Source organism: Bos grunniens, chromosome 1, assembly GCF_055505025.1.
Source record: "Bos grunniens cultivar Pamir isolate PY7600 chromosome 1, Bosgru_T2T1.0, whole genome shotgun sequence".
NCBI classification, from domain to species: domain Eukaryota; kingdom Metazoa; phylum Chordata; class Mammalia; order Artiodactyla; family Bovidae; genus Bos; species Bos grunniens.
In genome coordinates this window covers 91,045,125-91,057,624 of record NC_141165.1, presented here as the reverse complement: position 1 = coordinate 91,057,624, position 12,500 = coordinate 91,045,125, and the positions used below count along the sequence as shown (strand labels likewise).

General features: G+C 36.2%; 1 protein-coding gene across 40 annotated transcripts in view; it reads right to left on the bottom strand.

Moving 5' to 3' along the window:
* The window catches only part of IQCB1 (IQ motif containing B1), a 45,182-nt gene that overhangs the window by 32,214 nt on the left and 468 nt on the right, over positions 1-12,500 (bottom strand). For 9 of the 40 annotated variants that reach the window (XR_015164814.1, XR_015164812.1, XM_086403639.1 and 6 more), the window contains exons 2-6: positions 12,162-12,260; positions 7,557-7,668; positions 7,169-7,331; positions 4,666-4,795; positions 1,001-1,094 (exon numbers count right to left, since the gene is read on the bottom strand). Coding sequence is in view for 31 of the 40 variants with exons in the window: in XM_086403639.1 (XP_086259765.1) it covers positions 1,001-1,094; positions 4,666-4,795; positions 7,169-7,331; positions 7,557-7,656 (487 nt within the window). In the remaining 9 variants the exon portion in view is untranslated. Of the gene's footprint in view, positions 1-1,000; positions 1,095-4,665; positions 4,796-7,168; positions 7,332-7,556; positions 7,669-12,161; positions 12,396-12,500 lie in introns of all 40 variants that reach the window. The other 31 variants (XR_015164816.1, XR_015164815.1, XM_086403644.1 and 28 more) reach the window with 11 other exon arrangements.

The following is a 12,500-nucleotide window of genomic DNA, read 5'->3' as shown; positions in this document are numbered from 1 at the left end:
TAGTATTACACCATACTGTAGCTAAGCTCTTTACATTTTGGTAAAATAGTTCTTATAGTAGGGAAGTTTATAATATTTTTTTCATAAAGGGAAATGAACAGATAATGCTTTTTTTTTTTTAAAGGAAGTATTTGAGCATGAAAGTAATTGCCTTTGGAAAATGGGAAATGGAGAGAGGTATGAGGGCCAAGGACTGTGTTTTAAATAATCCTTATGGAACTGACTCTGTAAATTATGTACATGCATAATTCTGAAAGCAAAAAATAAAATATTAATATTCAGCTCAATTTTTATTTTCTAAAAATATCAATGTTCTTATATTATTCCTATACATTACATTTTTCTTAGAGTAAATCTTTCAAGAAGGTAGGAACATTGTCACGCTTATTATTAAAAATTACTTTCTAGTCTTAAGGAAACATAAAACTAACATATATTTATATTTTTCAATGTAAGTATAGAAATAGCCTATAAAGTAACTTTCCAGTTTAGTAAAATGTCACCATATAAAAGCTTAATCTTACCTCAATAGTTAGGCTGTGAGTTAAATCATATCTATACTCTTTACATAAGGATTTCTGTCACACTAAGTCTAAAACACAACTGTAATCTTTGAAACAAACATAAAAAACTTTTCCCCTAGAATAAACTGTTAAAATTATTAAGCCTTATCTTAAATTTGCTACATAGAAAAAACTAAGGAGAAAGTTTTATTTTAGCAATATTCCCCTTAATGTAATATTATTGTTAATGTTGTCTGTTTAAAGCTGGAACATCCAAAAAAAAATAAAATAAAATAAAGCTGGAACATCCAAATTTGCCTTTACTTTTTGTGTATGGGGTTATTTCAATGTGCTTTTATTTAACTGTATTTAATTTTATTTAACTGTATTTACTTATCTGTATTTAATGAAGTATTTGTTTTTAGAAAAAAAAAATCAAACTGATAGCAGGTGACTCTACAATGACTATCAGTTACATTAAAAATCTTTTCTCTTACCATTTTGGATGAGTTGAACATGGCCTCCCAATAGCCAGAAGAGAGAATCAGTCACAACTTCAAAAAAGTGTAGTAATGCATCTTTTTCTTCACCCTTAACACACACACACACACACACAAGAATTGACTTCACTGTAATTGTTTTAATTAATAAAAAAGATAGACTTCTCTCCGGAGAGTCTTAGGACCAGGTTTTTGGATCTTAGTTATTTATGAGGTATACAATCTTGAAGCTTTTATTTTCTTAATTTATAAAACTGCGGTTAAGGCTAGTAATATATAACAGAAGTGGTTGCTATTCAGAGGTCAAATGGGACAATATAAGAAGCATAAGAACTGTAAGTTGATACACTAGGGATTTTTTGATACCAGTCATTCATAAGTATCATCTATGGAGTTTTAAAAATATACCTATGTACAGGTTTTAGTCCAAACATACTGAAATGTGAATCTCCAAAGTTAAAAGTCTAGACATCTACTTTTTACACAATTAAGTGGGTGACTTGGGTATGCGGCCAGGGTTGAACATCACTGCAATATGCACATATAGATGTCAATATATAAAGCATTCAGTGTATTTCAGCTGCAGCTTCTACTCTATGACTCCATGAGAGCATGAGACCATGTTATTTAGCTCTCCACTATACACCCATTACATACTATACACCCAGTGTCTAAAACAGTTCAAACACACAGTTAAATCAATATTTATCCAATAAATAAATGACAATTTTTTTCTGCTTCTTTCCTTCTGGAAAGCAGAGTGAGGAATTATTCTAGATTAGAGTATGTGTCAAAGTAGGAAATAAGAAACAATACATTCACAGTTCTGTCTTTCCCTGGCCATGTAATTTTACTGCAAAGTTAATATCAAGGCCATTAATCTCATCCACGTTCTGAATGTACTATGGCATAAAAGTAATAACAGCAAAAATACGATTGCTATGGTTACTCTTTATAATAATGAAAGCATTTTCTTTCTATTATTCTAGTTCAGGGTTAGATAGGTGCTTAAACAGACATGTACTAACAAATATAACAATAATCAAAAAAGAAAGAAGTGCCACATTAGATCAAGAATCCCTTTAGTCCAATAAACTGCCTTAGCGAGTTTCACTGAAAGAAAGGGCACATAATCTTCACTGCTACCAATCTCAAAGAATACTGCTGGGTTCCTAAAATTAGTACTTTCTTTTAAAAGCCCATCAGATAATGTCAACCTTAAATTCATGGCCTCTGAGACCGGTTAACAAAATTTATCCCTAAGTCACTTCAAAATTCTGGCATAGGTGCTTTTCTATTCTTAAACATAGAATATATGTTAGTATGTATGTGTGTGTGTGTATACACATATGTATGTATGCCTGTATGTATGTATATTTTAACAAGTTTTCAGTTTAGGCCATAAAATCCTATGTATGTCCTACTATGTACTCCACTACCAACATACCAACTAATTTAAAAATATATATATATATGACTTGGAAGGAAAGTTATGTCCAACCTAGATAGCACATTCAAAAGCAGAGGTACTACTTTGCCAACAAAGGTCCGTCTAGTCAAGGCTATGGTTTTTCCAGTAGTCATGTATGGATGTGAGAGTTGGACTGTGAAGAAGGCTGAACGCCGAAGAATTGATGCTTTTGAATTGTGGTGTTGGAGAAGACTCTTGAGAGTACCTTGGACTGCAAGGAGATCCAACCAGTCCATTCTGAAGATCAGCCCTGGGATTTCTTTGGAAGGAATGATGCTAAAGCTGAAACTCCAGTGCTTCGGCCACCTCATGTGAAGAGTTGACTCACTGGAAAAGACTCTGATGCTGGGAGGGATTGGGGGCAGGAGAAGAAGGGACGACAGAGGATGAGATGGCTGGATGGTTATCACTGACTTGATGGACGTGAGTCTGAGTGAACTCCAGGAGTTGGTGATGGACAGGGAGGCTTGGCTTGCTGCGATTCATGGGGTCGCAAAGAGTTGGACACGACTGACCAACTGGACTGAACTGAACTGAACTATGACTGACAAACAACTAGGTAGACAGAATTAATACATAAGCTCAGTTTTCTTTTTATTCTTTTTTGACAGCAGAAACAGAATTTTAATTAATTTTAAACCAAAGTCCAAACTGTTTTGTTTTAGTCTGTGCTGCTGATGCCATGATAACCCATCAACAAACAAGTGCTACAGGAGGACCTAGATGGGCTCAGAGGCAGAGGCTGGGCCTTGAAGTCAAAGAGAGCCAATCCTCCTGCTCAACCAGCCTGTCCATCACACCAGCACCTGCTCCACTGGCACCTGAGTCATAGACTCAGACAGTAGCTTCCTGCCTGGATTATGGACACTACTTCTGTGCCCTTCTGGGCCTGTGCACTGAATCCTCTTTCTCTTGTCATCATGTTTTTTATCCACCAATTTTAATTTCTTCTGTGGTCAAGGGGCCCTCTTTTTTTTTTTTTTGTAGCTGATTTACTCCCTTTGATGGATATACTAAAAAAATTTTTATCTCTATACAAACACCATAGTAACAAATAGGAAAGTATTATGGAAAGTATTGAAGGACAATATGAATGAAAATAATATAATTATTACTGCTTTTAAATGGGGAATATTAAATAAAAGTGCTTTGATGAAAACATAAAGCTTTCATAATGGTCTGAGCTCTTCATGAGATGGAAATTCATTTTACAAAGGAGGAAACGGAGGAAGAATGAAACCAAGTGATTTGTGTAAGAATCCAGAGTTAGTTTTTGGCACAGCCAGAAAAAGAAATCAGATCCAGGGCTTTCCTGGTGGCTCAGTGGTAAAGAATCTGCCTGCCAATGCAGGAGACATAGGACTGAAATGACACAGTATGTTATCTGACTATGACAGAATTAAATTAGAAACTGATAACAATAAAATATGAAGAAAATCCTCAACTATCTGGAAACTAAGCAACATGCTTCAAAATAATCCATGGGTCAAAAAAAAAAGTACATATAGTATTCAGCATAATTCACTTAAGAAATATTTGTTGGACTGATATGAACCCAAATGTTTTGGCTGAAATATTTTGACCAGAGAGGATCTGAATGAGCAACAGAAAGTTCACCTTTATTCTTCTTTACCATTGGAGTTAACAAAGAAAAGCCTTGGGCTTAGAGAACAATACTTTCCTCTACTATTAATTACAGTAGAAATTATGCTATGGAAATAAATATCTATGGGTGTTGCTCAAAACTGAGTAGTAAAGCAGATACTTCAAAAAGCATAGTGTCATACAATATGCTTCAGTCAGCACTGTAAAATTTTCAACTGTAAAGGTTTTTTTTGTAGCTAAAATGTTTAAATCCAATACTCTAGTTGTTGTTTAATCACTAAGTCATGTCAGACTCTTTTGTGACTCCATGGACTATAGCCCACCAGGCTCCTATGTCCATGGGATTTCTCAAGAAAGAAGTATGGAATGTGTTGCCATTTCCTTCTCTAGGGGATCTTCCTGACCCAGGGATTAAACCCACGTCTCCTGCCTGGCAGGTGGATCATTTATCACTGAGCTACCTTGGAAGCCACTCTAATTGTACTTTCAGCCAAATATTGCACACCTGAAAAACAATGTGGAATATCATCTCAAGAATTAAACAGTTTTGGCTACAAAACACAAATCCCTAAGTAAACAAACATACCTTAGCTGCGTTGATAAAACATGTTTGTAATCGCCTCCCCAAAACCAGAAAATTTTCTGCAGCCGATGGAAGTAATTCATTGTAAAATTCTTCTGCATCTTCTCCTGGTTCCAAGCCCACACAGCAATGGCTGAAATAAGAGCATAAGTTTGTGACTCAGTTTGCACCAATTACAAATTTTAGACAAATGCTAAGGCTTCTAGACACTGTGTCTTAATGAGAATTTTTAGTATCTTTCTTTTGTTGTCAAGCCAGTAAAGAATTTTTAATGGACAGTTAGTGTAACAACTTTGTTAATAAGTAAACAGTGGTATGAATTTTGCCTGTATTTAGAGCTGCTGCTGCTAAGTCGCTTCAGTCGTGTCCGACTCTGTGCGGGTCATAGATGGCAGCCCAATCAGGCTTCCCCGTCCCTGGGATTCTCGGGGCAAGAACACTGGAGTGTGTTGCCATTTCCTTCTCCAATGCATGAAAGTGAAAAGTGAAAGTGAAGTCGCTCAGTCGTGTCCGACTCTTAGCAACCTCATGGACTGCAGCCTACCAGGCTCCTCCGTCCATGGGATTTTCCAGGCAAGAGTACTGGAGTCGGGTGCCATTGCCTTCTCCAATATTTAGAGCTAGGACATCTATTTTCTAAAAACTTACTTGTCAGTTCTTCAGGAAACAAAATACACTTGACTCACAATAAAGAGAGAGGCCAAGTTTTCGGTGAATGGGCTACACACACTCTAAAAGCAATAGAATACCTTGAGAACCACTTCAGTACTCTTGCCTGGAAAATCCCATGGACAGAGGAGCCTGGTAGGCTGCAGTCCAAGGGGTCGCTAAGAGTCAGACACGACTGAGTGACTTCACTTTCACTCTTCACTTTCATGCGTTGGAGAAGGAAATGGCAACCCACTCCAGTGTTCTTGCCTGGAGAATCCCAGGGATGGGGGAGCCTGGTGGGCTGCCGTCTATGGGGTCGCACAGAGTCGGACACGACTGAAGTGACTTAGCAGCAGCAGCAGCAGCAGCAACATATGTGTTAACTGATACATTTTAGACATCAGACAGCTGAAAAATAGCTAGGATAGTATTAGTCTACAAGGGACAGATTAGGAAATGGAACACTCTAATTTTATACCAATTCTTTCCAAGAGATCTCCTTTCCTAAAACCTGCAAAATATCTGATTGCATACTCCCTACATCAAAAGGACAAACAGCAAAAACTCTAGTAGACACATTCCACAGCATACAATGAAAGGTCATTTAGAGAAATGGTGGGTCCTCTTGAAACCATACATAAAGTCACTCCGTAGGTATGAAATGAGTATATTTAAAAGGTTCAATAATAAAAAGTATTTCTGCAAACTAATACCAAAAAAAGTCCCCAATCCAAGAACAGTCTCTATGTTTGTACTCTAATGAGTAAGTACTGATGCCTGAGGCTTGTGTAACAGTTACTACATATGTGTATACTAAAAACTTAATACATCCTTTCTTTTGCATATTGGTTCTGAAGGTCAAGAGACTTATACCCACATGCATCAGTTTCTCTTTTCCCTTTTGTTTCTAAAGTTAATTAAAAGTACTATTTTTACTGAAAATGTTAATAAATGAAATACATTTTTGTACATTCACAAATGTGGATTTCTTGAGACTTGGAGTCTACTTCTAAGAGTCTAGCTCAATCAATATTTCCATGAGCTAACATATCTAACAAAACAAAGACATAAGGCCTTATTTACTTCAGGAAATAATCTTGAAAATTAAGGTATAAAAATATTACATACAGTTGTTAAGGTATACCTAATGGTATACCTTGAATCTGGCCTTTATCTATCTTTAATTATGAGCAATCAGTTTCAAAAACTAAGATCCAATTAGTACTGCACATTTTCAGTTAATTAGGAAGCGGCTTAGACACTGAGAACATCTGGCTTATTTTACTGCTGCCTATATAAAAAAAGATTTTGATCTCTTTTTCTCTTAATTTCTAGCATGGCAGTAGATAAGTAAATGCCACTTCTAAATTTATTGGCATGATTTGGGTTACTAATGAAATATAAATTTGAGATAGCTAAATCAATATACTGTGAAATGAATAGTTTCTGTATCTCTCCTGAAATGCCTTTCATTTCAGCACCTCTTTCATTCTGCCTTGTATGATAAATCCACATGACTATCATCCCATCTCTACCATTAAGTTTTTCCAGTGTAGAGCCAGTGTCTTAATCTCTTTGTTTCTTCAATATTCTTTAGTCAGTAAAGAGTTTATAAGGTCCTTGGGATTCAGTGGTGAGAATGAAACAAGATCACCATCTTCTCAGAGCTTATGGAGTGAAATTTTAGACAGTGAAATATTCACAAGTACAGTTAGGAACAATATACATCCATAACATACCATGGAAGCAGCTGTCAATGTTTGTTAGCAAGATTTTAAGAAAAGAAAACAAATTTGAAAATAAGAATCTACTACTATATCCCTCAACAAAAAGCTGACTTATTGCTTCATTTTACCTTAATATCTGTGTTAGCTGGGAAACTGTAGTCCAACCACCCTGGATACGAGAACAATCTTGACTGAGGACCAAGAGGCAATACTGAATGAGATCATAACAATATATATCTTGTTTGATTTTCTTCAACTCTGAGCTTCCTAAAGGTGTGTTGTTTATTATTTCTAAGGCAAAAGGAAATAAGATATACTTATTTATGCTCAATAAATCCAAGAGCTATTTGTATTTCTATAGGCTGAATAAAAACTAAAAACACATTAAAAAGGAAGAAATCACTGCTTTATCACAATGTTAAGATTTCACTGAACAAATTAAAAACAAATGCTAATATGATGGAATTTGTTTTGTTACTTAAACAAATTAGCCAATCACAAAAAAGATTTTCTTACCTTTTAACTTCAACAGTATAACAGGGACATTCTGCTCAGGACTTTTTGCAACTTCAGCAGCCAGAGATAAGATTCTCGGGTCTGTACCTGTTGGCTTCATTTCTCATACCACCTATATTTAACAGAATCAGAAAGATAAAGGTCAACAGTCCTTAGTTAGGTCACCCCCTAAATAACGTATGAAACATAAATGGCAATAGCTTGGCTTGGTTTGAAAAGTGAAAGATAGATTTATCTCATTTCTTCCTTAAAGGAAGAAACATGGATTTCTAAAGTTAGAGATTCTTATATCTTAGTGTAACAGCTACAGTAGGTACTGCTTATTGTGCACTAAGTCCGAAACTGTGCTTGGTGTTTCACACTCACTCTAATCTGCACAACAATCCTAGGTTAGGAGTTCATTTTCTTTTATCATGAAAGAGAAAGTGTGCAGAAAAGAGCTAATCCAAGCCTGTGTGTGCGTGTGTGCTTAGTCGTGTCCAACTTTTTGAGATCTGTGTGTAGCCTACCAGACTCCTCTGTCCATGGAATTTTCCAGGCAAGAATTCTGGAGTTGCTATTGGGTTGCCATTTCCTGCTCCAGGGGATCTTCCCAACTCAGGGTTTGAACCCACATCTCTTGCATCTCCTGTACTGGCAGGCAGATTCTTTAGCATTGGGTCACCGGGGAAGCCCAATACAGGCCTAAGACTACTATCATTTTTAAAGGTCTCCTTATAAGGTTGGCTCTTGGCTGGTGTCTAAGAACTTGGATTTCAGGAGGTTTCCACCAATTTCTTAATATTAGTGTGGTTCACTGGGCCTAAACTGTTTGTAAAAACAATGTGGTTTATGTTGAACACCTGCTTTCCTTCCTGAAGTCTGGAATTCTGGTATATGGTAGCAGAGGACACCTACATGACCATCCTCCAATAAAGACTCTGGTCACTGAGTTGCTAGTGAGCTTCCCTGGTAGACTACACTTCAACACATTATCACAATTAATTGCAGGAAGAATTAAGCACTATCCTATGTGACTCCTTTGGGATAGGGGTCTCTTGGTAGAGAGTACATGTTTTCCTCTGAACTTCACCCCATGTGCCTTCTCCCTTTGCTGACTTTATTTTGTGTCCTCGTAGTATAATAAATCATAGCTATGAATATAATTATATCTTGAGAACTATGAGCCCTCCTAGCAAATCACTGAACCTGAAGTTAGTCTTGGGGATTCCCAACACATAATTCATAAATTTTATTATAAAATAACCAAAGCTTGTTTATAAATAGTATAGTAAACAAAATCAATTATCTTAAAAAAATCCATATCCTAATTTGTTGCTAAACCTTTTCTTTAAAAAAAGTTTTAAGGCATTCAAAGCTCAAAGAAACCATAAAAAGTATAGATGTTATTTATTTATAATTAATAAAGGCTAACGGAGCCTGGGGAGAAAGCAATGGCACCCCACTCTAGTACTCTTGCTTGGAAAATCCCATGGACGGAGGAGCCTGGTAGGTTGCAGTCCATGGGGTTGCTAAGAGTCGGACACGACTGAGCGACTTCACTTTCACTTTTCACTTTCATGCATTGGAGAAGGAAATGGCAACCCACTCCAGTGTTCTTGTCTGGAGAATCCCAGGGACGGCGGGGCCTGGTGGGCTGCTGTCTATGGGGTCGCACAGAGTCAGACACGACTGAAGCAACTTAGCAGCAGCAACAGAGCCTGGTGGGCTGCCGTCTATGGGGTCGCACAGAGTCGGACACGACTGAAGTGACTTAGCAGCAGCAGCAGCAACATAACATTGTTTACTTTGAATTAAGCGCCGTGTGAAGTGCTTTCATAAGCATTATCTCACTTAATCCTTACAACAGGACTATGAGGCAGAGCCTTTAATCATCTCCACTTTACAGATTAAAAAAAAGTAAAGTTTGAAGAAGAAACCTTCATCGTTCCACCATCCCTCCTCTATGTGGTAGAGTAAGTATCAATATGACTCAAATTTCCATTTCAATGTTCATTATATCCCTTCCCACATAAAAGAGTAAAAAACACGAAACATATTTCCAAAAACCTATTTCTAACACTTTTTATGCTATTGATCTTCATAAATGGCACCACAGTTCACATTTTTGGTCATAATACAGGCATCCAGAAAGCATTCTTTATTAGGTAAAATATAAAATTATTAAAAAAAAACAAGTTTTCTGGAAATATTTTTTTAAAAAGCCCAGCACAACTCTTGGCACACAGAAGGCATACAACTTTCCAAGAAAGTAGACAGAGTTAATCTCATTCTTTCCAATGGCTGTATTACGCTATGCTTCCTTCATAATAGTGCATCAAAATATATTTAAGCATCTCCTCTATTGGAAGTCATTCAGAGTGTATGCCATTATAAGGAATGCTGCAATGAATATCAAAGTACATGTCTTATGTACTCATGATAGTTCTTTGTGGGATGAATTTTCCCCTTCAAGTCATACGGCTGGATGGCAAGATACATATTTTTAAATTTTTTCATTAGACAATAAACTTTCCTCCAAAGTGGATGTTCCAATTTACATTTCCAGCAACAATGTTTGAAGGTGCTCATTTTACTAAGCCGTTAATAGTAAATAATGTTATATTTTGCATTTTTGTCAATTTGCTAGGTGAAAAATGGTATCATCTTATTTTAATTTCTGTTTCTTTGATTATTAGGGAGGTTCAACATGTTTCACGTTTACTGGTCATTTCTTTTTTTTACATATTTTCTATTTATACCCCTTAATTTTTCTATTAGCTTGTCTTATTCCTTTGTAGAAGCTTTAAGCTTTTTATACATGGATTAGACACCCTTTATCTTTTACATTGGCTGTAAACACATTTTGGCTTCCTGGGTAGCTCAAAAGGTAAAGAATCTGCCTGTAATGCAGGAAACATGGGTGTGATCTCTGGGTTGGGAAGATCTCCTGGAGAAGGGCATGGCAACTCACTCCAGTATTCTTGCCTGGAGAATTCCATGGACAGAGTCTGGCAGGTTACAGTCCATGGGGTCGCAGAGTTGGACAGGACTGAGGGACTAACACTTTCACTTTCATAAACACTTTATCCTTGTTGGCCATTTATCTTTTAAAGTTTAATTACGTTTTACCAGAGATTTACAATTTTCATGTAGTCAAGTATAACAATCTTTCCCTCTATGACTTCTACCTTTGGTGTCATGCTTACAAAGGTCCTTCCTATCCTAATAGCTAAAATATAATCTTCTAAATTTTTCTACATTTTTTATGATTTTGTTTTATTTGTATCTTCATTTACTTACAACTTAACCTTCAAAACATATGTAAGTTAGTTTTCTGAATGGTATATGATAGGAAGCTATAAAGTTAGATGAAGTTACAGATTGGTGAAAAAAGAACAAATGCACCTAGCTTTCATAAACTCCTGAGGTAATTTATCATGAATGGATACAAGAGAAGCAACCTGAAATGTCACCTCAATATATTTTTGGATTCTATTTAGTTCATTAATCTATTTCTTCCTGGGCTAGCTAGTACAATATAGTTTATTTAAATATATGTTTAGAGAAAATTCACATTAGAAGGTAAGCTTCACAAGGGCAAAACTCATACCATTCTTGGTGGCTGCCTTCTTATCTCTTTGATTCACTGGTATATTCCCAGAGGATAGACTGGTACTTGGTGGGTGGTAGGTACTTAATATCTTAATATTTATGTAGATTGAAAGAATGAATAAACACACAAATCTTGGGTATTCCAAAACTTCAGTTTCTTGAGATTCTACTTTTACCCTTGTTATATGATGGAAACTTTTGATTTCTGCTGTAAAGCCTTTTTAAAAGTAAGACAGGCTTATAACACTGTTCTTGATCTCTGGTTAACATAGTAAAACATTACTGAAACATTACCGTCATCACCAAACAAGCACACGGCTCTATGACAAAGGTAAGGGTCACCAAGATTTTATATAGGACAGATTCCCGGCTCACATTCAGATTAGGAAAGAAAAGTGTCCACATACTCATACATATACATATGTAAAATAAAATATTCTATAAAATATTTAAATGCCAAATACATAATATAGATAAGGATGAAAAACATATAGAGTCCGAAGACTGGGCTTCCATGAACAAGCTTTCTAACCTGTAAACAAAATAATAATTCCTACCTCTTAGAATAATTTAAAATTTGGAAAAGAAGGCAGCCACCAAAGATGGCCCTAAAATGTTACATAACAGTCAAATCTGAGAAATAATAACCATTCAGAGAGCTTTTACTTTATGACATTGTTTTAAATGCTTTCTTGTACTACCTCATTTAATCCTCTGAAAAAGTGTAAGTTATAAGGACCATTATTTTTTTTCCCAAAATTTTACTGATGAGCATACCTAACTTTGGTTCACACAAGTCACTCTGTGGAGTATGAAACTGGGGTTCAAACCCAAAGATTCTGGCTCCAGAACCTGAGTGCTTAACTACCACAGGAAACAGTCTCAGTACACTTTAAAAGAGCAGAATTTAGACAAGCAGATAGGCTAAGGCTGCCACGTTCACGTTCTTGCCTGGAAGAATACATGACAATTTGGAGAAGGTAGCAGTTAAGAAAAGGAGCTTTCAATCACCTTGAAAAGCCACCGCTGCTACGGCAACCATTCATGAACTTTCTCTTGGGTGCTTCTCTAATACAGCACATCTGTCATCTTTACTCTTAGAGTCATCAACTTTTTAGACGGAAAAAAACAAAAGACATTATTTTTCAATAATTAATGCTATTACCCAGTTGCCAGAGCAAAAGCTCTCTGGCCTTGATCTTCTGGGAATCTCTTTTTCCAGGCCGTGCCCTTAACGCCAAGGATCTTTGTGAAGAAAACAAATGAAGACAGCAACCCAATGCAACCTAGCTGCAACTGATCCTAAATACCTGCAGTTCCTAACTCTGAATCTTTATCCCCGCTTCTTAA